This window comes from Poecilia reticulata, chromosome 7 (assembly GCF_904066995.2).
Source record: "Poecilia reticulata chromosome 7, P_reticulata-male-v2, whole genome shotgun sequence".
Lineage (NCBI taxonomy): Eukaryota > Metazoa > Chordata > Actinopteri > Cyprinodontiformes > Poeciliidae > Poecilia > Poecilia reticulata.
The window spans coordinates 28,665,543-28,690,979 of NC_088836.1; the positions used below are offsets into that span (position 1 = coordinate 28,665,543).

At 38.5% G+C, this 25,437-nt stretch overlaps 1 protein-coding gene across 3 annotated transcripts in view; it reads left to right on the forward strand.

The window, feature by feature from the left end:
* acap3a (ArfGAP with coiled-coil, ankyrin repeat and PH domains 3a) overlaps nucleotides 1-25,437 on the forward strand; it is a 62,377-nt gene continuing 36,940 nt past the window's right edge. For 2 of the 3 annotated variants that reach the window (XM_081609254.1, XM_081609257.1), the window contains exon 1: nucleotides 2-233. In XM_081609254.1, coding sequence (XP_081465380.1) covers nucleotides 187-233 — 47 coding nt within the window. In that variant the 5' untranslated portion in view covers nucleotides 2-186. Of the gene's footprint in view, nucleotides 234-25,437 lie in introns of all 3 variants that reach the window. The other variant, XM_081609256.1, reaches the window with a different exon arrangement.

Here is a 25,437-nt window from a genome sequence, read left to right on the forward strand (position 1 = left end):
GCAGCAGAGTGTCCAGCACTGAGCGGAGCAGCTTCGGATCGTCAGAGCGGCGCTCAGTGAGTAAACCGCCGCTGGAGGGGCAGGAGGATCGCTCTCTGTCGGATACCTACCATCTGTGTACTTCAACCCACTCGGGAGATGCAATTCGTGTTTTAAATCGCGTGGAAAGTCCTCACCAAATCCAAGATGACGGTTGATTTTGAAGACTGCATCAAGGATTCTCCCCGATTCAGGTAAGAATAGAGGGGGGAAACCGCACCAGACCGATTGTGTTTTGTGGTTTGAACTGTTGAACGCCTCTGTCTGCTTGGTCTGGATGACATTATTCTCCTCGGAGCTTCACATGGGTCCGCCGTGAGCGCCTGGAACTGGGACACATTTCTCGATCGGGGATCGGGAACATAATGTGAATTTAGTGGAGCAGGAAAGTTTGGATGAGAGGATGATGAGCAGCTCACATGGACAAAACACATGACACGAATTCATCCAAACCTATGAGTTCAGTTATTTATGCAGATAATGATACGAGCTTCATCTCTTTAAACTCTCTGATTTCTGTTTTATTTCTGGTAAAACCCATTGAGAATATGAATATTTCCACGCAGACTGACTGACTGTCCTAAGCTTTCACAAATAGAAGAGACATTTTTACACCCATTCATCCTACATTATGAACCTGTTTCTACCGGATCTTTTAATTAAAAGCTTGCTTGAAGGAGAAGGGAAAAGTTGTCAAATCTGCAGTTTTCCTGTCCAGACTTTTCGTATTTTTCAAAATTAAAATGGGAAAACCTTGATTTTCCAATCAGGAAAACCAGATTTAAAATAAATAAATAAATAAATAAATGAATTTAAAAAAAAATGCAATTTTACCAACATTTTTTTTTAAATTAAAAGAAAAACATTATTTTAATGAGGGGTCGGGGGAGCTTATATAGTTATCATGATCTGATCTTTTTTTAGAATAGACTCAGTTGTTTCAAAGTCCTGCTACTGATAATAATTTGATGCTGATGTGTTGAAATATTAAGTATTTCTATTAAGTATTAAGTAATCTGTCAAACTTATACCAAAGCATAACTTGACAAGATGCTCAATGTTCTTCATTTTACTTTTTCATTTTTTGTGTTAGAGTTCTCATAAAATTACTACTTTATTCTCCTAATATTGCGACTGTGTTCCTGTAATATTATCACTTAAACCTTCAAATAAAAAAAATTTAAAAAAACCTGGCCCAAATATTAAATCTTACAGTTGACTTAACATCAAAGTCTACAGAAACAGAAGCTGTAAAATATGCCTGTTAAACAAAATGTTAGTCCTTAGGCGTGGTGACATCACTCTGAACTTTGGAAAGCAAAGGAGTGCATTGGTGAAAAATTATCCAGATTTTCCAAAAATTTTATCTTTAAAAATCACTGATTATGCTTAAATCTAGACACACGTGTTATTCCTATGGCTAAACTTCCATCCATCCATCCATTTTCTTTCACCCTTGTCCCTCAGTGGGGTCGGGAGGGTTGCTGGTGCCCATCTCCAGCTAACGTTCCGGGCGAGAGGCGGGGTCACCCTGGACAGGTCGCCAGTCTGTCGCAGGGCAACACAGAGACACACAGGACACACAACCATGCACACACACTCTCACACCTAGGGACAATTTGGAGAGGCCAATTAACCTGACAGTCATGTTTTTGGACTGTGGGAGGAAACCGGAGTACCCGGAGAAAACCCACGCATTCACAGGGAGAACATGCAAACTCCATGCAGAAAGACCCCAGGCTGGGAATTGAACCCAGAACCTTCTTGCTGCAAGGCAACAGCTCTACCAACTGCGCCACTGTGCAGCCCATGGCTAAACTTGTTCTCGCTAAATAAAAAAATAAAATAAAAGCATGAAAAACTGGGGATTCAACCTCAAACGAATAAGTTCAATTAGTCTTATTTACAAGAATTAAGATTTTAGTTACGTTTTTTTGAGGTGATCACAGATCCACTGGTTCGTCGATGTTTTGGCCCTCACCTACAGTCATGAGATGTGGATCGAGACCAAAAGCATGTGAACCTTGATATGAGAGGCCAAAATAATCTAATTATGTTGGGTGAGCGGGTTTACAGAGTTAAGATGAGGAGTTTGCAGCATCTCATCTGGATGCTGCCTCCGCGCCTCGCTTTTTTCCGGGCATGTCGCCCAGGACTGGCTCATTTCATCTCAAATAGACGTAAGATGATAGACTGATAGATGGATTGCCTCGATTTTAAAAAGTCAGGCTGTTAGGTACTCTTTGAAAACATTTTTAAATAGAAAAAATAGAAATATGTTAGCACAGATTTTCCTCTTGATCTATCAGGTGATCGTCATGAAGTTAAAAAACATTAATAGCATGAATTCATCGACTGTTAACATGATTAAAGATGATGTTAATGGAGGTTTCCATTTAGAGTGAATAGAAAAATATAGGCAAATAAAAGTAAGCTTTATGAATGAAAAGATCTTATTAGTTAATTGAATTAAATGAAATTCTTTGATTAATTTATTATAATTCAGCAACAAGGGTAGAATCCCGGCATGGGGTTGTTTTTCACTTTCTCACTGTTCTCTCTGGGTACTCTTGGTTCTCATCCAACCCTCAACCCTCTTCGTTCTTGGACTCTCTCTTTAAGTTGTAGGGCTGCAACTAACAATTAATTTAGTAACTAATTAATCTATCAGTTATTCACATGATTAATTGGATAAAAAAATTGGTACATTTGGCAGATTTTTCCTTTAGCCAATGAAGCCTATTTATTAGAAACACAATAAAAGGTGCAAGTAAACACATTTTTAATAAGAAAATGAAGATTTTATTACTTAAAATGCAATAACAAAGCATTACACTATTTGTAGCTAAGGATGCATATGCAGTTAAAAAATACTTCTAACATCGACATGTGAAAAGCTCAGCCCTTTCTGACTTAATTTCAATAAAGGCTGATCTATTGACTTTTTTTTTAGCAACCCTCCCGACCCCACTAAGGGACAAGGGTGTAAAGAAAATGGATGGATGGATGGATGGATGGATGGATGGATGGATGGATGGATGGATGGATGGATGGATGGATGGATGGATGGATGGATGGATGGATGGATGGATGGATGGATGGATGGATGGATGGATGGATGGATGGATGGATGGATGGATGGATGGATGGATGGATTTATAACAAAACATGCTAAATATTAGATTTTTTTAAAACATAATTTTAACCAGATAAAACTAAAACTCTGCCACATGATGAGTTGCGACTCGACATTTTATAACCAAAGAAGATTTTTTTTTTTTTATCTTGATGAAAAATGTATACATTTTTTTTGTACAGTTTTGGCTTAATTACTGACGTAAGCGTGTTGTTCATTCAGCAAATCGCCTTTTGTTTGAGTCTGAATACTTAACTATTAATCGATTACTAAATTGCTTAATAATTATTTCAACAATCAATTAATCTTGATTAATCGTCTCAGCTTAATCAAACAAAATGGAAACCTTTAAATTTTTGTAACTGCACTGACTAAAAATGTAACATCTGTGAAAGAATGAGGTTCTGAAAGTCCAGATTTGTGGCTCATTTCTTTGCTTTCCGACGGACCACATGTTTCCTCCTGCAGATAAAGTCTGCTTGGAAATCAAAGACTTCCACCCTTGGCAGCAGCACCTTAATCACAGCCATCTGCAGCTGGAGAGAGGCTCATAACCCCAACCGACTCTTTCATTGTCTCACAGCAAAGGGCGTTCATGCTCAGGAGACGCCTAACTCATTATTTAAAGCGCTGAGATCCTTCTTCGTGTCATCAGAGAATGGATGGAGTTGTCTTATCTTTCTCCTTCGATGTTGCACAGATTTTTCATAATACCCCGCCTGTCAGAGAGATATGCTCTCATGCTTGAACTCTTTTTTTTAATCTGCAACGGCCCAAAGAGAAGCTGAACGAGACGGCTGCAAACTAATGATTATTGTAACATTAGAAATGCATTAAAAGATGCAAATAACAAAATAATTCAGTTACTTTAAATAAAAATGTTATTGGCTGAAGTGTAATTATATAGCATTCCTTTAGTGAACACATGATCATTTGTAGCAAAGGATGCATCTGGAGCTAAAACAAAATTCTGCTTGCTAATTTTTAGATTATTTGGATTATTAATATATGGATAGCAAAAGGTGCTTAATATGATTTTTTTAATAGAATTTGAACCTGTTGAAAATGCCCAGGAGTTCAGGGTAGAACATATTTACAGACTATTAATGTTTTTTAGTCTTAAATGCAAAATGTATATATATTTTTTGTACAGTTTTGACTTAACTACTTCTCCGAGTGTGTTGTTTTTTCAGCATATTGCCATTTTCAGAGTCTGTATACTAATGATTAATTGATTCCTGGATTAGTTAACAATTATTTCTATAATCAATTAATTACTTATTTATTTATTTTAATCAATAAAATAAACAGGCATCCAAGCAGCCAGCAGAGCCTGTGAAAGGTTTTCCTGAGGCTTATATGCAGCTAAATGCACTGCTGCAGCAGGCTGTGTAAGGAGGTGGAAGGCTGGGAGGAAACAGGAAGAAAAAAATAAATCTGGATTTTTTAACCGTTGGGATTGACACATCGCTGTTTCCCACGCATGTTGGGAATCAGGTCTGAGCAGTTGTGTCTGGTGCTATTTAGTTTCCAGCTGGAGCAGAACAGCAGGGCTATGTTGTCTTTAGCTCCTCCTGATTTTATTTTAACAGGTAGTGTGTCAGGTAAACCTGTAAAGGGTCGAGTTTCATAAAAGACCATATCTGGAATTATTATATTTCAAATATAAAAATGTTTCCAACATTACATTGTGTATTGGTCATGATACACAACCAATATTATTTGATGTGTTTTTAAGAGGGCATTTTTATGTGATAGACCAACACTATGGAGTGGATACTTATTAAGAGGACCTGAACCCTCTTCCTCTGGGATTGCACATATTTTGATATTCTTCTCTACCAGCTTTCCACATCTAGACTGTGAAGCTAATTCTGGTTAAAAAAATAGTTCAAGCTCAATCAAGTTGGATGGAAAGTCTATGAACATTGATTTCCGAGTCTTGTGACAAGTTCCTAATTGGATTTAGGTCTGGACTTTGACCGGGGACATCTGCAACACACGTTTTACAAACTGAGCAAGTATTATTCTGCTTAAATTTAAGGAAATTATCTCATGAAAAGACTAAAAAAGTAATGGGAGGAAAAATTAAATATATTAAACTTCTGAATAGATTGAATTCTTTAATTTCATTGTTGAGATTATTCGACTTCTAACTGAAACACATCCTTCTTTAACATTTCTCCTCACTAGAAGCTTTTCGAATGTAATTTGTCCTGAAAGGTCGTACATACTCTCTCTTATTAATTTATTTTTTAAAGTAAATATTACAATATGTTCTCTAACGCCCTCACAGAACAGCAGGATATTGGATTAAATCACATAAAAGTGGACTCGTTTTACTGACTAGGTGATTTCAGAGGGTATGTGTTTGTTCTTGATTTCATTTAGTTTTATCAAAGTAAAAGAGTAAAAGCTGAACACAAACATTTACCACAATTTTCTAGTTTTATATGTTAAAAAACTTGAAGTCTATGTCTCCCACTCCTTTAATTTCATGTGTTGGTCTGTCATATTAGATCCCATTAAAATAGTTTTTCTGGTTACAAGGTGAAAAAATGTATAGAGGTTTATGAGATGTGTTTACAACTCTCCAGTATCTGTTCCATGTACGTGTTTCTGTTTGTAACCAGATCCAACGGCGTTCCTTCAAGTCATTTTTATTTTCACTTTTGGCTCAGTACCAGTTGGACAGTTGTTACCTGCTTCACTGAGTTCCCCAGGCAGGAAAGCGAAAGAAGAAGTTAGATTGTGAAACTGTGCTGAACACGAGTTTTCAAATGATGAGGTAGTTTTATTGGATTTTGTTTCCCCTTGTTTTGTGAAGGGGATTCTCATTGCCTATTTCTGTTTTCATTGATTAGATCTTAAAAACTTACGTACACATAATCCTAAACTTCAACCTACTGATCGACGGTGGACCACAACTTCCCGCTAATAACTGAGACCCCCTCTAAAAATGCTACAAATGCCTATTTTAATAGTCCAAACACAAAATCCTTCAAGCTGGTGCTTGAAGGATCAGCTGGTATGTTTTATTGAGAAAACAGTTTCCTCATAAATGGCGTCTTCTAAATGTATTTTTGGACGCCGTGGGTGATAAAAATGTCTGATTTGAGTCAACTTCCCTCAGTAACACCATCACACACACTGCCTTGGATTCCTGTTTGTGAAATATCTGAAGCGAAGCTGTATTTTATGACTTTTATTGTTCAGTGTGGCACACTGACCCAACTCATCAGAGCCAGATGTGTCGCTGGAACCAGCAGGGCTCATCTGTGCTTGAACAGACTCCTGGGTTTGTGTTTAATGTGGCACAACACTGAAAGCAGGCAGTTGTTTTCTCTCTGCAAACATGCTAATTAGAGGTCACACTCTTTGAGGAAGATAAAAACAAACAGACATAAACAACATTAGCACATGTTCACATCAGCTTCTTCTAATCAGAACTTCTCCCAGATCTCTCCTTATGGTGAGCTACTTCATTCTGGCGGGAGTTTCAGCTCCTTTCCCACTGAGCTTCCCAGCCTCCAGCTGAATATAAGTATTGTCCGGTGAGTTTGTAACTTCCGCTGGGAGACACTCCAGTCTCTGTGTGTGAATAGCCCGGGGCAGGGAGTCCTCCCATGCGGGGGCAGCAGAGATGATGCTGCCGTCATGACGAAGGGCCACACAATGAGTCACGGAGCAGAGCCGAATCCGAGGCCAGTGACCTCCTGTGGCACTTACTGCATTTGAATTCTCATTTTCTGAGAGAAAAATGGTTGGACACGTGAATTCTTGACCCAAATTCAGATTAAAGGCAGAAGGAAGGTTGCATATTTTAGATGGTTGGACTAATGAGCATGCTTAGTAATTGATCCATTGTTCTATGAGAAATAAGATTGAGGTCAAATATGTAATCTGGGCTTTTCATTTATCAGGATTAAATAATGAAAAAGGAAATCTGGTCTCTACCAGGTCCAAACATTATTTAAGTCTAAACAGAGTCCTCTCTGCCTTCACTAGTTGTTCTGGGCTTAACTGAGACACCCCAAGAAAGTGAACCCCCATCTATTCATGGTTCAGTGATTGCGGATTCATATTCACCTATTCACAGATTTTTCTGTAGGACAGAAAAATTATTTGCAGAAAATCTGCAATATTTGTGGATTTTTTCTTAGAGCATTTCTTAAACATCTGAAAGAAAAGTTGAAATACCTGGAGGAAACGCCACACGCTATTGTCTGGTTTTTGAGAAACAGCCAATCCAGTAGCACCATTAATTTTCTTTGGCACTGACTGGCTGCAAGACGATAAGGTAGACTGTCGATATTAATGTCTGTGGCAGTGCGAAGACAGCTTCCAGTTTGAATATTAAATCATATTAAAGTATATTTGGTCTTTGAACTATTAAAATTTGCAGCTATAAGTGTTTTTAGATTAGATTTTTAGAGTATTTGTGGATTTCAGCTATTCACTGGTGGTGGTTGTTGCTTTGTTGCAGATTTGCATCTATTATTGGGATCATTATGCCGTTAACTCAATCTTTCTTTTTTTCTAAATTAAATTTTAAGATGCAAACTGCTGAGACGGAAGTAAATGTTTTTTTCTTGTGAATGTTTATTCTCACTTTAGAACAATTGACTATACATTGTTCATCCTGTAGCTCTTCTCAGATTGATAGACAACAACAGTTGCTTCTCTAGAGCCGTTGGTTTTGACTGCCTGGACTAATAACCAGTTTGGGCTTTTTCATACTCTACATTGTCTAATGATCTACGTTTAATGATTTAGTGAAGGATTTACCACTTTTCATTTTCTACCATATTCTGCCGTTTGATTAAATTCTCCAGAAGACGGGGAATGAAACATGGAGTCAGCTGACGTTCATCACATCGTCATTGCATTCGTGGAGGATCTTCCTCTCCAGCTGCAGGAGGCTGGAAGGGATTTTAACTATGAGATCTTGTTGTTTCTGCTCTAGTTCAGACTGACCTCCTTCTAACTTGAATCTGTGTCAGTGGGCCTTCTGTTCGGTCAAGGGTGCTTCACCCATGACCGTGACTCCATCATTATTACATCCGATAAAATAAGTTGCCGCTGTCGCTTTCATTCACAAATCAGAATAATGCTTTGCATTGAGATGTCTGCCATTAATCTAGATGAACAATAAATACCTGGGTAATTATCTTGGCTTTCCTTCTGCAGCAGAGAAAACAATTTATTCTGTTGTCGCAATGCAGATTTTATCCAACACACTTGCATTTGTCTCATTGGAAATTTGGTACAAAAAAAAAAAGAAAGCAGCCAAGTCCAAAGCTTTTGGGGAGGAAAATAAAGCTCGCCATCCGGAACTGATTAGTGATCACTGAGCCGTTTCTGGTTTTGCTTTGCTCAGTAGGGATCATAGGAGCTTTTTAACGACGGGATGGGGATCAAGAGTGACAACTTTTAATCGTTTCCTGCTTAAACAGGGTTTCCGTGAGGGTCTTAAAAAGTTTTTAAAAGTCTTAAATATGTGTAGGATTTTAATAAAAGGCATTAAAATACATTTAGATTAGGCGCTGCAACGATTATTATGGTAATGGTAATCGCTTATTCTATTGATTATTCTGATGATTAATCAGATTTTTAGAAAAGACACATTCTACAGAGACTTATTTTAATCACTTAAACCTTTTTATACAATATTAACAATACATTCAAATATGCAAATAAACAATTCAATTCTTTTAAATGAGAAAATAAATGCAATGCGTTAACATAGCATTTCTTCACTAAATCTTGACCGAGTGAATCTAAAACTATGCAACTGAAGAAGTACTAAGTAGAACATATTTACAGACAAAGGTGTTCTTATGTTAGACACAACATATATTTTGTACAGATTTGGCTTAATTACTGCTCTGAATATGTTTTTCATTTTTTCAGCAAAGAGTCGTTTTTTGAATCTTTATACTCCAGTTAACAATTAATCGATAACTAAATTAGTTTAATATTTTAAGCGATTATGCTAATGAATCACTTCAGGCATAATTTAGTTACATCTCTAAGTGTTTTGTTTACGCAGTACAGTCTGCTCTGTTCTCTCAGCTTCACTGTTGCAACTCCAGTCCAGTTCTTTATCAAAGATAAAGGGCCACCCCACCACCTCAGTTTTTTATTCCATAAAGAAGTAATACTTAAGTGAAAGTAAAAAGAGTGGTGCAGTAAAACTACTCCCAGAAGTGCATATATTTCCAAAAGTTTCTCATGTAAATGTAATTAAACGCCACTTAGCACTAGGGTGTAGAACTGGCTGAGAAATGTGGGTGTTACAAAGTGACAAAGCATATGATGGAAGCTAATAACCCGTCCAAAGAACTTTATTCCAGAACATTCTGCCTTCCAGTGAAGAGTTCAGCTGGCAAAGACTATTTTAATAGTTGTTTCTAACCAGTTGGGCTCATAACAGACATGACTCTGACAGCTTACCAATTGTGGTATTAAATTCAACTGTTTTATTTTATCCGAACGTAAATAAAATGTTGTCATAACTCATAATATTCAAGTTTCTCCTGAATTAAATGAGATTTACTAAAGTTTTAATACCCAATAATGTAGAGCCTAAAGTGAAATAAGATCTTAAATAAGTTTTAATGGCCTGTAATTTGCACCTCTAGTGGGTGACATTGTTGTGTTCAGGTTAAATGTTCACAAAGACTGAAAGAACATTCTGCTCCTTTAGCTTTTTCCTGCTTGGTTGATTTAATGTCGGTGGAAGCTGCAGGGAACTTATTGTTGAGCTTTTCCAAGAATGTCTGTTTTTTAAAGGACGTAGGTGAACTCGTTGAACTGCAGGTAATGAGAGTGACGGGTATTAAGTCAGCACAGTGCATGAGAGCGGCGACGTGTTTTAATCAGGGATTGGTCTACATTAGCTTTCTCAGTCCTGTGCGCGATAAAGTGCACCACCTGGAGGATGAACATCCCGTTGTCATACTGATCTATTGATCCCCAAAACAAGGGCTTCTTGATCACAGTGTTTCCTGCCGTGCAACAATTACATCAGTAACCTAATACCAGCTAAGATAAGCAGCTTTTTCCTATTTGCAGCATATGAGCTCAGTTTAGGCTACAATGCAGTTGGGCTCAGCAGTAATACAATCCTAACCCTACAATTCCAAAAATTATGAACAATGCAACATTTCATCTGCTTGAAACACACAGAACACGACTCTTTTCCTAAAGTCAAGATGTAATTCTTCTATCTTGAGTCATAACATTTTATTTAGGAAGTTACCAAACATGGCAGCAGATCTTTTTTCTTCTTAAAGGTAATGAAAGAAAACAAAAAATATCTCAATTATTCACCTCTGATTGGGAAGTAATGCCTTAACAGGCACAGTAAGATTGGATTTTATTGCTGAAGAAGATATATATCTTCTTTATAAAACCGATAATAGCTGCTTAATCATTTTTAGAGATTAAAACAACAAAATGCACCAAATCATAGTAAATTTGATTTACTCTGTAAAAACAGCAATTTTGTAAATAAAAAGGATTAATTGCACGTTTCACATTACACCACACAATAATGAGCAAAATGGGCACAAATTATAATTATCAAAATAAATGTAAAAACTTTATATGATTAAAATGTAACATAAACATTAGATTAGTAACAAAATTAAAAAAGTAAACTAAAGTTACATAAAACATGAAACAATAGAAAAATAGTTTAAAACAGTTTTTTTAAACAGTTTTTTCAAAGCAGATAATAAAAGAAAATTAAAAGAATAACATTTATAGTTAGACTTAATAAAAATACAAGTATAAAAAGTTAATTACTGTATCTATTTTTAAGCTAGCCTTGTCACAGATGGTGGAATATAAAGTTACATACTTGAAATTTAGATCATTAGAATATTGTTTATGCTGAATAGTCAGTGTGTCTGTAATCATATTTTTCTAAACGTTTCAAAAAAAATAATGATCAGGAATTGGACCCACATAACTTTATATGTTTTTTTTGCAGTATTCAGTTGGGTTAAGAGATGCAGAGGAGATCCAATTTGGGAATCGATCCCTGACGCCCCATAATTTTATTTATTTTTAGAGTTTTAACTTCTCCAGTTGCTCAGGTGACCAAGGTGACCACATCGCTTCTTAACTCATCTGTTCTGTGTAAAAAATAAAGTAGGTCTATTTATTCATCCTTTCTCCCTGAAGTCTGCTGCTGAAACAGCTTTGGGTTCAGAGATGATGTCACCCTTTTGTGTTGTTTTTGTGTAAGAGGAGGTGACTCCCTGCTGGGGCTCTGGCTGTCCCGATCCTTTCACATTCATGAATAGGAAGACGTTTTCCAGTCAGGATACACAAAGATCCATGAAAAACCTTGGACGTCTTAAGGAGTTGGAGCTGCTTTCAGTGTGAAAACACGTTCAGAATATTGAATATATTAGTTTCTGTTAGCAAAACTTTACAGTTTCCACTCATTCCGGTGTCTTCCAGTCGACTGCTATTACCAGAGTTTGAGCTTGCAGATCTGAATCAGCTCTACAGCAACACCTTAACGCCTAAATGATGAAAATGCTGGAGTAAATTTAAATTAGTATTCCTTGCAATGCCCATTGTGAAAGAAAACGGCAGTGACTTTTGTGAGCAGCGCACACATTCTTTGAGTTTTTTTTTGCTGTTTTTCCAGCCTTTGGTCTCTTTTCAAAGAAAATTCCTCCCAACTTGGTTTTAGTGTTTCCTCGCAGATTGAATTACGGTAATGGGAGCTGAACATATGATTTCAATTTTTTCCCCTAGAAATCAAATATCTTATCCTGTTCAAAGATGAAAATCAACTTTTCTTGTAATGCCTGGCAGAATGCTCGTAATTAGCTCAGGACATGTTGCATCGAAGAGCAACAAGTGCTGGTTTTTGTAAGTGTAAAGAAGCTACTAAATCTCCTTTTAATAAATCCAGAATTTTAATTTTTTTATGGATTGCATCCTCAAAACATTGAAATAAACAAAAAATAAAATAATCAGCCTTTAATTTAGTAAACTATGGTTATGGTCAACACAACATTTCACTTGTTTTATATTTGCATGGATATATAGCTTGATTGTTTATTGTTGTTCCTTTTTATATATTTAAATGTGATTTTGGTCAGGTTTCCGTTTCTGATCGCTGGTTTTGTGAAGATTTGATCTGATTTCTTTTTAGGACCCACAGTGAAGTCCCACCAATTCGTAGTTTAGTATTTGTGGCATCATCTATTCACAGATATTTTTGAAAAGCATATCTAAAATATTTGAAAGAAAATGCATATTTGCAGCTTGAAATACCTCACAAAGCCACTTGACACACTATTGACTGCCATTGCCAAATCAGCCAACCCAGAAGCTCCATTCATTTTCCTTTACATTGATTGGTTATTCCCCCAAGAGTGAAGATAAGAAAGACTGTGGATGTTAGCTTTGCACATTAAGGTATATTTGGTGTTTGAAATGGATGGATGGTGTTTGAACTATTAAAATAGGCAGTCATAAACATCTTTAGTATTTCCAGGCAGGTGTGGTCCCTGACCACTGTGAATACCAGGGTCCACTATGCTAAATAAATATAGCTATAATTAGTTATATTAGGCACACAGGTGTCATCATTCAGTTTGAGAGTGGAGTCACTGTGATTTATTGTTTTAAAACATTAAAACATATTGATTAGTGATCAGCCCAATTAGCTTGGCTGGCTTTACAAATGGCAAACCACAGTTTAAGAGTGTATTTTGTTTCAAAATAAAGTATGTTTCATGTTTCATCGAAAACAGAAAGGATAAAACTGAGCAACTTTAGCTTTTCTGTTATCTAATGAAGTTGTGCTCTGTGCTGCGCCCAACACATGAAAAGTTCTCTTTTTAAATAGCTTCTTAATGGTTATTTTTAAACTTCTGCTACAAATAGCCATCACTGAACCTTCTTTCTTTTGTAAAAACAGAAGAATGTTTTTGTTGGCTTTACCTGTTAGGACATCTCCTTCAGTTTCCAACTGGCCTGTCAACAGTCTTTATTTTTTTATTCCAGTTTTCTCACCTCTTTTTCACTGCATCACGTCTGAATTGTGACTCATCTTTTAGTAGTAATATCTTTCAACCAAACTGTATTATTTTTCAAACGCTGTCCCCTCGTGGAAAACGGCATACATGTGAGGAGTCGTTTTCTTGGCTTGGCTCTGTGTCATTCGTCTTCAGAGTCACGTTAACCTGTGTTTGCACTCACACTTTGAATAAGCTCTGCAGCATGCTGAATCTGACTAATAGAAAGTTATGACTACCAGATTTCTTTGTTTAGCATCATATCTGGGAAATGACTTCCCCGATGAACAAGCTGCTTGGAAAGCCTCTGCCTTTAAGGGAATATGGTTGTGTATTCTGCTGCTATCACACTTTGGAGCAGGAAATGGGGTAAAAAGTTGTGGATCGGCGTTGAGATTTCATCTCCTCAGCTGTGGCCCTTTGTGGCCACCTGGGGACTAAAGAATGACTTTAAGTCCAGCCACCGAGTCTCCTCCTCTGCTGAGATTTGAAATGCTGAATCACACGTGGTTGAGCATCTGTTTTTGATTACTTCCATCTCTCTCTCCCTGGCCTCACACTCTCCCCGTCTCTTCTCCTTTTCCCTTTTCCTTACGCTCCTCTGGATGTGCGGGGGCAGATTTCTGGTCGTGGTTCGGCCAGAAACGAGTCTAGGGATGGGCCAGGAAATGCGTCACTTTGCTCCAGTATTGAAAGCAGATTCAGACTAAAGGGCTCACATGTCACATGTGGCTGACTCTCCTGGTGTAACACCCAGCTCTGAGTCACAAGATCAATCCTCTTCAAGTGCTGATAACATTTAGACAACAGACCACCTCTACACACAAGGGGGCTAATCTGCTTTGCATTAGTTGTTTTTTCCCAATTATTTCATTTTTGTGTTTTTGTTTTACTTGTTGAGTCATTTTTAACCCTCTATTGATCCATGCATGCATGCATCGTCTTCCTACAGTCTGAGGTTTCCGCAGTTTCCATGTTCTTCACAGACTAATCGATTTAGAAACAATGTGAATATAAAATGTCTATAAACACATGAATTAAAATGCAAGGTGTTTGTGATGTCAAGAAATCAGATAAATCATTTCAGAACTGTCTCCACCTTTAATTAGACCTACGCATATCCTGTACAAATACATACTGGAATATTTTAGGGACTAAAAGCCAAACTAATAAGTTGTAGAAGCACATGTTGTTGTCATATCTGCTGTCAGTGCTTACCTTTATAAAAACGCCTTCTTCACATCACATTTCAGAGTTTTAATCATATTTAGCTGCAGGGTTTGACTGGGCCACTCCCAAACCTGGTGAAACAGTTCTTTTTCTGTACTGTATCAGAAAAAGGTTTGGTGCCAAGAAGTTCATCAAATACTTTAGGGAGACATCATATCTGTTTTTGCAAAAACAGATTTCCTCCTGGAAGATGGAGGTCTTTGACCAAAACCTGGTTCACCTCCTGTTGTTTTCCTTGTGAAACAAGAGACCTTTGGGCAGATTTTTTTTCCTTCTGAGGCTATAATTCTCCAGATAGCCATTTTTCTGCTCTGGTGACCGACACCCAGCGGTTATCTCACGGCATGCTTGACCCCACTTTGCCAGTTCTAAAGCTGCAGGCTGTGTTTGGAACACTTTTTTGTTGTGCTTTCCTGCTGGCTGTGTCGCGATGCGGTCAGGCCTTTGCTGGTTCACGGTCTGAAGGGAGAGGGTTAGAGGTCATGGAGGGGAATCAGAAGTCATATGACAACCAAGGGGAATGCTGCAAACCTCAGATCACAGGAAACACTTGGAGGAAGTGACCACACCTCCATTGTCTGTTACTGAGTTGATCAGACATGATGACACTCACATGATGGCCTAGTGTTTAACCCAGTTTGGGACCTTTGGGCTTAAAAACACAAAAGATCGATACCGTCCAGCTAAGGTTATCTAAACGTTGCGTAAAAGCTGCACACTTCTGCTTCTAAAACTCTTGTTTTTCCAAAGCTGCGAGACAGGAAGGAGCTGAATGCTTCACAGGTCTGGTATGTCTTTTTAGTGCAAGCCAAGCTGCATGTTTAACCCACAAAAATGCTGGGAAGACTCCCAGCTCTCGCCGCTGCAACACATCACGCCTGCTCAGGGATTTTCAGTGGGGGGAATTCAGCTACTTCACCAAAATGTCAGTGCTTCTGCCCAGGTCCCCCTTGAAAATGAGATCTGGATCTCAATGGAGTTTACCTGGTTAAATAAAGGAAATAATAAAATAAAAGTTTCACAGTGGGATTGGCTTACTGCGAGCAATTCTGTGCTGCTTTCTTCCACAGTCAGCCCTGGTGTTGTGCTCAGAAATAAGGCAATAAGACGCTCCATGTCTGTGTGCTTTATTGTCTTCCTCCCTTCAATGGAACATTGTGCAGGCTGGTTCTCACAGTCCAGGCCTCCTCTTGTGTGTCCTTTCTTTCGTCTCCTTCGCACCGGGCGTCTTCTTCGACATTTTTGTGCATTGCAGTCATCTCGGAGTTGGACCACCCTGTCTTAATATAAACCGTCACCGCCAGCAAAGACCCCTAATACTCTGACCTGTCGTTGCCCTGTCAGCCTGGTGATCAACAGCGGGGCCTCCTCCGCACCCAACCCTACAGTGGCTGTTGAGACGTCGCCTACATCCTATGCAATAACAAACACACAGACTGACGCTGTAGTTCAGTCTGCTTCCTTTGCGGAGGAAACTCTAACCCATCTCATGGTATAAATAATACACGTCAGCTGTGCTGAAAGGGTTAATCTATGTCACACTTCCTCTATACGACCCTTTTGTTATTGTTCACTGACTGCCTGTGGTGACCTAATTGTACAAGCAACCCCCCTCCTGCACCTCATGAATTGCTGGAACTGTAACTGCCATTTGTAATGTGTTAAACTCATTACAGACACGATTTAAAGGGAACCTATTGTGCAAAATTCACATTTTGCAGTTTTTTTGTTGTTGTTTTTTTTACTTCCACTTGGCTCTCGACTGCTTCTAAAAGCAACACAAGCACTTAAAAAAGCCGCCCATCTGTTTTTTGTCAATAATGTGTTGACTTACCATTCAGAAATCACTTGCTGAATTCATGCTGGTTGTGCAGGAGGCTCTACTTCTGCTTTTCAAAGGTATATGGTTGTATAATTGCGCATCTGTTTTCAGTCATTCAGCATGTTCACTGATTGGAAAAATATTACATTTTCTTAGTTTTGTTCGGGCCGAAGTCAGATTACTGAGAAGTAGATTTTTAAGCCCTTAATTGTCATATGTTCTACTGGAAGCCTTATACTGAATTGATCTGACATGTATTTAGAATTATTTAGTTAAGGTTTAATCTATGTTAGATGTTTTCATATTGCATTGTTGGCACTGTGTGTATATATCAATAAATTATGTCATCACATGCTTTTTAAACAGAAAAAAAGTATTCCTGATGTCTCATGTTTTACCCATGAGAATTTAATTGCACTACTGTATGTTTAGTAGCTTTCAGCTTGCTTTTTTTTTTGCTTACGTCTGGTAATACCAAACCACTGCTCAGCAGAGAAGATATAGTAGTGTGGTTAGAACAATATTTACAGCATGAAATTTGTCCAAGTGTAGTTACAGGCCGTTGCATCAGTGGTTCTGCTCTCCTCGTTAATCGCTCTGCTCCACCGGCTTGCACACTGATCTTTCATCGAGCAAACGGTGATGAGACTTAGAGTGAGAGCTGGATGTTTGTGTCCTGCTGTGTGCAAGATGCCCTAAACGACTTCACCGCTGGCCCACAACATCTCGAGGTCCCTCAGGACTTGCTGGCCAAGTTCTCTTTCATTGTCTTCTTGCATTTTTTCCTCCAAAGTGCAGTTCAGCAGGAAGTTTAGGCATGTATTTCACTAAATTCAGTCCAAACCCTAAATCCTGAAAATGTAATTTCTGAACTGGTTTCATGGAATCCTTTTGAGTCTGTCTTCTGTGATAAAGCAAATTGAGCTGTTCTGTAATCTGTGCTGATATTCGTTGTGCTCTTGTAACAGAAAAAAATAGCCTTCTTAAAATGAATATGGAAAAATGTAAGAATGAACACAGAAGAAGACTAATGTCCAATGCTGTCTATACAATTTAATTTAATCTCCATCGCAGCTCTTTAGGAAAAAGGCATTTTACATATTTTTATTTAACTATAATTAAATTTAGAATGAACAAACCAAGACTGTTTTACAGCTCTAAAATAGTTTTAGCAGAGCATATATTTGATATTTGCAGTCAATTCCCACCTTTTAGTTCAGTATTTGCAGATTTTTTTATGAAACATACATAGCTCCAAAATATTCATGTGTATTTTCATAAAACATATCTAAAGAAAGAAATTATAGCTTGGAAAGCTGAATATCTACACACAATGTTACTTGATGTGCTTTTTGCTAGTGTTTGCAAAGCAGCCAATCCAGAAGCGACATTCATTTTGCTTGATGCTGATTGGCTGTACCCCCAAGAGTCTAGATAAGGACTTCTGCGATGGTGCTAATGCTTTCTACTGAGTATTAATGGTATACTTGCTGACTCTTTGAACTATTAAAATAGGCCGTTATAAGCTTTCTTTAGAGGAGGAGAAAAGCGACAGGCTTAGTATTTTAAGCGGTCGTGGTAGTCCAGTACTGTTTTGGGAAGCTGGGTAGTTAAAGCCCTTGTTTTTACCGATATCCATGTGGCATCCAAAGGAAAGTTAGCTGCCATAATTGCCACATTTGCATACCATATACTTAAAAGAACTGCTTTATTCTCTTGTGATTTTTCTTCTGACCCCGTTTGACACATGTAGCTTCCCCTCCAATGTGATGATTAACTCCCAAATTTGTTTTATTCATAAGTGTGATTGTTTTTCAATATGTGAGCACTATGGGAAGAAACATGTGAGCAGTCATGTGTGTTTTCTTCATCAATACTGATAGACACATGTCAAACCTTTGCCAAAAAGGACATTTTCTTTCTCAAAAATGACAAGCTTTTGGACTCAAGCTGACAGATTTCCCTCAGTTTCCTCGCATATAACAGAGAAAGTTCTTGGCAGGAACAACTGTTGGACTAAACTTGGCTGTAAGGTTTTGGTTTGATTTACAATGTTTCTGCTTGAAAATGTCTCTGTTCCAGTTTTCTTTGTTTGCATGGACTCATCTGCTCCTTCTAAGTGGGAATGTTATCTTCAGCTTGAGGACTGACTGACTGACTGCTTGCCCGCCCGCTGGCCGGTATGCTTACTTTACCACATGTGAAACGCTTGTATGACGGACAGCAGCACAACTAATGTCTCGCCGAGGGAAATTCAGAAAATATGTGCACATGTTGCTCAAGGTCCAGCATGATACAGCCTGATCTTGCAGTGGGGGAAAACATAAAATTCCAATTTTGGCACACTTAGTGTGGGAAGTAGTTGGACTTTTTCTCCAGGGAAGTTTTGAATACAACCATAAGTGTTTCTTTTCATTCTTCTTCCTCTCAGTTGGGATAATCAAATGTTTTTGCGAACTTTAACATCTCAGGATTTCAGTTTGTGTTTGTACTTAAAGCATACTTCAAAATTACTTTAGCATTCGTGCACTTAGCTTAGAAACACGTCTAAGTTTTCAGGAAGTTGCTCAATATTTCCAAATCTAGCCTATTTCATGACAAACAGAAGTTAAGAACAGAAAGGATTAAACTGAGAAACTTACCTGCTCTCGGTTTAGCCTTCCTGTTATTTGATAACAGTCTAACTCTCTCATTTTGTCGCAGCTTGAATGAACTGCCTCAACATGTCAGATATCTATTTTTTTCTTTTTCAAATAGTGTCTCATCTCAATTTTGAAAAAAAGTGACACTGACTTTTCTCCCCTCAGTAACGGTGTTCGCACTAAAGATGGTGTTGCTGACATGACATGGTTACATTTAGAATGATGCATTCTCCTATTAAAATCATGTTTTTGACTTTCAGGACTAGTCAAACATAAATGATCAAGTATTTCTATTGAAAGATCATCTGTATTTCTCACTCTTAAAATGAAATTAAAAGTATTTTTATCCAACTTATGGCCACAAAATGATTACATTTTTCTATTTTTGTGTAGTAACTTGTAACAATCGCTGAGATAAAGCTTTGTTTTTCGGCCCATATTTGGTTAATTTGCTTTTGTGCTTGCTAATAATATAGGGTACTGATCCATCTGTTCTTCTGGTAAAAATGTAAATCATCTATTCGCGTCCAAATTTAAACCAGATTTTAGGTTTAAACTCAATGAGATGTATTTGTTTCTCAATTATTTGATTTTCTGCTTAATTAGCTGTAATTTACTACGCCATATGAAAGCTTACAATAAATAATTCTCAGAGAACTTGAACTTTTAAAGATGACATACATACTGATAATCAATCTCTTACAGTCGGCATTTAAGCAATTCATATGTTCTATAACTTTTAATGTTAATTTGAGGTTTTAAATTCTGCTCGATGCTCTTCCTAAAATATCATTTAGATCTCCAGGCTCCTTCTCTCCTATAGAGTTTATGAGCTGTGGTCTGTGGCTTTTAAGAGATTCACCACACAGCCAACATATGAGCTAATAAAAGGGATAAGTGGCAGGGGTGTGGCAGCGTGTGAGAAGGAAGAAGAGATAGCGGTGTGGAGAGCAGACGGGCAAAAGTTCACCCTCAGCAGGCAGGCTGGCCATCCGAGGCAGAGCACTTAACACGCAGACAAACCAGATATGCACTTCAAACTTTTAGAAAAAATGCAGTGTTGATTCTGGAAAAGCTCTGTGGAGTCACAAGAGAGGAATATTTACTGACAGCCAACTCCGGTTTACCTTTCTCCTCTTCTTTCGCCTTCCTTTTTAACGTTTCCCGTCAGCAGAAGAACAGAGGTTGTTTTCAGGATGGATGACAGACGGAGTGATTGAGCAAATTTTTCTTTTTGGCTCGTTAGTTTCCTGTGCTGCTCTGACAGTAAAGAGGTTGGAAATCACAAGCAGTTCAGTTCACTAGTCGCTGACATGATGAAATTTGGTTATTGGAACAGCAAGAAGTGTTTAACACTGATGTATATAATCACAAAATTAAAAGAGACACAATATGAAGTATATTGTCATTGTATATTGTCATGCATCCATTAATGTTTTTCTGACACTTGAGGCTCCTTGTAGAAAATCTGTGGTGGTCTCTGTATTTAACCCACTGGAAGAGTGTGTGGGCTTGTAGAAACGAAGCTTGCCAGTCAGCTGTTCGGCCACACACACACACACACACACACACACACACACACACACACACACACACACACACACACACACACACACACACACACACACACAGCAAACTGGCAGAGCAGACTTCCAGTGGCAGGCTTTTTATCTAACCCGGGGATCTGCAACCTTTATGCTCCAAAGAGACTTTTTTGCACTTTGTCCAGCTAAATAAAACAGGTTTAGAAGCCAAAAATATTACTGACATTTTGAAAAAATGCATCTTATAATTTTTGATAAATATATTTTACAGGAAATCTCTTATTTTTAAAGAACATCCATTTTACTCCTATTTTTAGGAGGGGAAGTGGCTAAACAGAAAATCAAGATTTTTTTTTTTTTAATGGCTGGTATGTTGATATTTTCCAGGCTTATAACAAGAAAATTAAAAAGACTGAATGATTTCTGACTTTGTTTTTATTTTTTCTCTTGCTTTTTTATTTTTAAAAAAGTGAGGTTATAAATGACAGGGAATACTTTTAAAGTCCAAATGAATAGAAGCTGTAAAGCACTTTTCTCAAACGGGGGAGTAGACTTTGCGATTGCTGACGTCAATCTAAACTAGGGTGAAAAATGTAATCTTCAAAAACATAAATGTAATTAATTAAAAAAATTATTTATTGCCCATCCTTAATTGGCGATGTCATTCCGTTGTGGGGGGAAAAAATGCAATTGTTTCATAAACCTGCCTTTGTGTATATCTAATTCTAAAACCTCAACTGTTTCTTTATAATGTGTAGTCAAAGTTTTTAAGAGCCATTGTGGAAGAACCCAAGAGGTGCAGGTTGCAGATCTCTGGTCTAACATCTTCTCCTCTGGAAAAGCTTAACTGAATAAAGTTATTTTTTTTACATGGACTTAGATATGTGTGATAACACAGTGATGCTTTTCTGCAATTTTCCAAACAAAGAATGCAATATTTTTGTCTTAAAGATGAATATTTATCATTTTGCAAAGGTATTAATAATGCAGATGTTGCTTCATGTTGGACTTAGTCTGAATCAGAAATATGAGATCCCCACATCCCAGACAGAAACCCAAAGCAGTTTTATTATTTCGAGCTGAAATAAAAGCTCAGGAACAATAGTAAGAGGGTGTCGAGGAAATTTAAAACCCATCCACCTTAAACGTATTATGATTGGGTTAGTTCAAAGTAGAGTGCAGCGTGAGTGCACAGCATTGTGAGGTAATATGACGCCAACTGCTTGAGTGCATAGATTTCTTTTAAGGTCATTAGTTCAAGGCTGGCAATATTAGTTGGTAATAGAATAACTTTCACAAGTGACCAATGGACAATACTAGACAAATCTCTGTTTGTCTAGTGCTCTACATGGAGAGGACAAGCATGAAGAGGGTCAGAAGGCACTAGCAAACAGCAGCCTAAGAATAACTCAAGGTGAATATTGAGTTCATCCGCCCACCTGTTCCAGTGAGCCATCCAGCTCTCTATTCCAGCCTTATTTAAGGTACAAAAACATCAGATGTCTCTCTCAACTTTCTCCAGCCCCTCATGGATCCCAAAGTGTCTATATTTGGTCCCTCAGGGAGGTTGTTGGTCCTCCCTGGGGTCTAACTCCTATAGATAGGAGCCCCACCTATATGATAACCTTTAGTATACCCTAATTCTATGGCTGAAAAGACAAATTCAGACCCTTAGTTTAAGGGGTCATAATTATGTTTCACTTCCGATACCGATATCTGAGGTTTAGTATCGGCCAATAATGATCCGATACAGAAAAACAGCGCTAAATTGACTGAAATGGTTATTTTTTCAAACACGGACATGAATGTCATAAATTACAAATGTATTTCATAACTCTGCACCAGTACCACACACTTAAATATACCAATAACTTCACAAACTTGGTCAAACATGTAAAACCCGTAACTGGGCCGTTCAAACTGCTGTGAAAAAGTTGGATATGGTATGCTGTCGCATACAGGCAAAAAAAGCGCATTTGCTTGCTGATTGAACGTAGCCCAACAGAATCACATCATCTGCAAAAAGAGTAAGACAATTTATTCACTCACACAATTTAATACATCCCATGATGAGCTTACAACATACTGTTTTACCAGATAATACAGATCACAGATCATAACTCATGTTGACAGACTCGTGAAGTTCCAAAGCAGACACTTGAGATTCTGTCCATGAACACCACAATCAGGATCTGGCACCAGGATTGGCACTGGTGGAGTCCAACCCGCATTGGGAACAAACTTGACTTGAGTTCAAAAAACAAATCAAGTTTTGATTGCACAAGGACTGTCAAAACATCCCCAGCACCACATACTCACTCGGCAACCCTTACTAACCTCCGTTTACCAGTAAATGGTGGAAAGGCATTCCTGGATCCACAAACCGCATGTAGACAACAACAGAACTAGTTCAACCTTTTCTTTATTCATTATATGATGTTTTTTCCCCTTTATTTCTCCAGAGAAGAATGGGGGGAAAGCAGAATGATGATGAAATTGTGCAATTGTTAAACTTGTGGACCCATTAAGGCTCCATTTTCCATCCTTATAGTTATCCTGGTCTACACTGCAGCATCTCTCATCTGTTGCTAATTTGATTTGAAAGGCAGCTTACAGCTACAGAAATCTACAGAATGTTTCTGGGGTCCTGATTTATTTTGGGGGTCACATCCTGGACCTGGTGTCTGCTTGCTGCTCAGAATCCCATCATCAAATCACCAGACGGATTTGCTAAGACATCTGCTTCACGTACAGCATAAACTCATGCAAAAACTTTAGAGTCTTGGCTTCTTTTTAAAAACAGTTCTTTCTGTTTCTACTCCAATATTTGCATTTTCTGCTGGTTGCTTCAGAGAAATGCTCCTGTTGTTTACTTAAGGTGTCGCAGATCAGAAGATTTGAGCACTCCAGGCTTTTCTTTGGATTTCCAGTCAGCATGTTGCCAGCCAGAACCACCAGAGCTGCCGCTTGCTCAGCATAATCTATTTTTATTATGCTGTTAAAGCGCTGCCTAACTTCACTGCTTTCACGCATGCAGGCTTGTTTGGCCACTTGCTTTTAATGCCATCTATTAAGTCCTAATCAACCATTAAGGACAGGGTGTGCAGGAGTAGATGTGTGAAACGCAGGAGGATGTACAGCAGTGTAACAGGCTTTGACTAGCCGCCTGCCACAGGAGCCCTGTTGCTCGTTGTGTCGTTGCCTGTGCAGTTTGTGTGAACGGGGGTCAGCTCGCTTGCACGGCTGGGAGATCTCCGTCCCACTTAGGAGACGGTTGCCATAGCTACGGGCCCAGGGCAGCATGTGCATCCATTATGGGAGGCGTGTGCAGTGAGACAGAGGACACAGCCTGAGGGCAGCAGCTGTCCTGTGAGTCAGAGAGCACACATCTGCCGCACCGCTCCGGCCGACCCGAGTGTCGTCCACTGAAAGCCCCGACAGCTAACAGGTGGGAGCCTTGTTCGCCACTGCTGGAAAAACGAATGCTGTTCAGTCTTTTTCTTTTACAGTATAAAATGATAATCTTGAAATCCAGATTGTCTCGTAAAAGAGAAAAGTATGAAGAGGATTAGAGCCACTTAAAAAAAGAGAATTTGGATTTTAATCTAAGATCTCAGATTTTTTTTTTGTCAGAATTTTGACTTCAATCTTCTGAAGATGTCAAAAATATGCAATTAAAGTTATAATTCTAAAAAAAAAAGGTACGAAATCCGGACAAATCTGCTTTGCAAATACCAGCTAATAGCGTCAATTAGCATTTCACCTAGGTAGTTCAACTTCCCAAGCTACCTATTCTTTTGAACACGTTAGCTGTACGTTCCAAAAAAAAAGGAGCAAATTGAGTAATTTGCTGTGAGTGATTTGGGTTACATTCCAAGGAAAACTTTGTGACTCCATGAATTGGCAGATGTCCGTGCTTTTAGGCGTCTGTCTGACAAAAGCAAAAACAACCTCTTGTGACTTTAAGAACCCTCTTGAGTAGAAATCTTGAGATGAAGTGAAAAGCTTCTCAAAACCCTTCTTAGGATCATCTACTATATCTGAAAATGATATGCCTTCTGATTAAATACAGGAGTTTTTCCATGCATAATTGAACTTCAACTATTAGATGATGTGGCTACGGAGAGGCAATTTTAAGCTGCCTCTGTTAAACCGCTGATCATCTGAAAATGGCAAAGCTTCTGAAAGCCAGTGTTGACATTTGGAAAATAAAGTCTGACATTTCAGAATCAGCTGGCAGCAGCTGAGAGGCATGAGGACAACGGGTCCAAAGAAAAGCCAGTGGCTGCTAAGCTCTCCATTATCACATAAAAGGAGTAGCTTGACAAAAAATTGCTTCAGCAGTGAAAACGGCTTTACACACTGTGATCGAACCCCAAGCTGTGGTTGGTTCAAAGCTGTTCAGTGGGAGATCAGTCCAGTTTATAATAACAACCATCCACATGTGGAATAATATGGGATTGGTTATTTAAGTAATGCATATCGCCAGTCTTTTTGAGTTACGACTTTTGACATGGATTTCCTCTCTGGACGATTCCTCCTTCCTCTCTCTCGGTTCGTGTAAAGGGAAATGGAGGGCAGTGGAAGCTGTGGGGGTGGACAACACGTGCCAGCCTTTGTCCCCTGAGCCGGCCGGAGCGGGCTAATCCACCCGGAGAGGGAAGAGATGAGGTCCAAGTTATGTCTGGTGCCAGCCGTGGCCGAAATACGCCACAAATGCTCTCATCAGGAGGCTGCTGCACGATTCGCAGCATAACCTCAGGATCAAATGAAGTCAAGTGTGTGAGGGAGTGCAGCTGAAGGAGCTGCCAGAAATAGTCACCCTTTTCGTACCAGATGAAGGTTTAGGAAGAATTTCTGCTGTCCTGAATCAGTTAATCAGGAATTAGTTCAGTATATTTGTGCGAATTATTAATGCCCTGAAGAATTTAAGCCGGCCACTTCCAAACAATGGTGGCTCAAAAGGAGGCAAAGT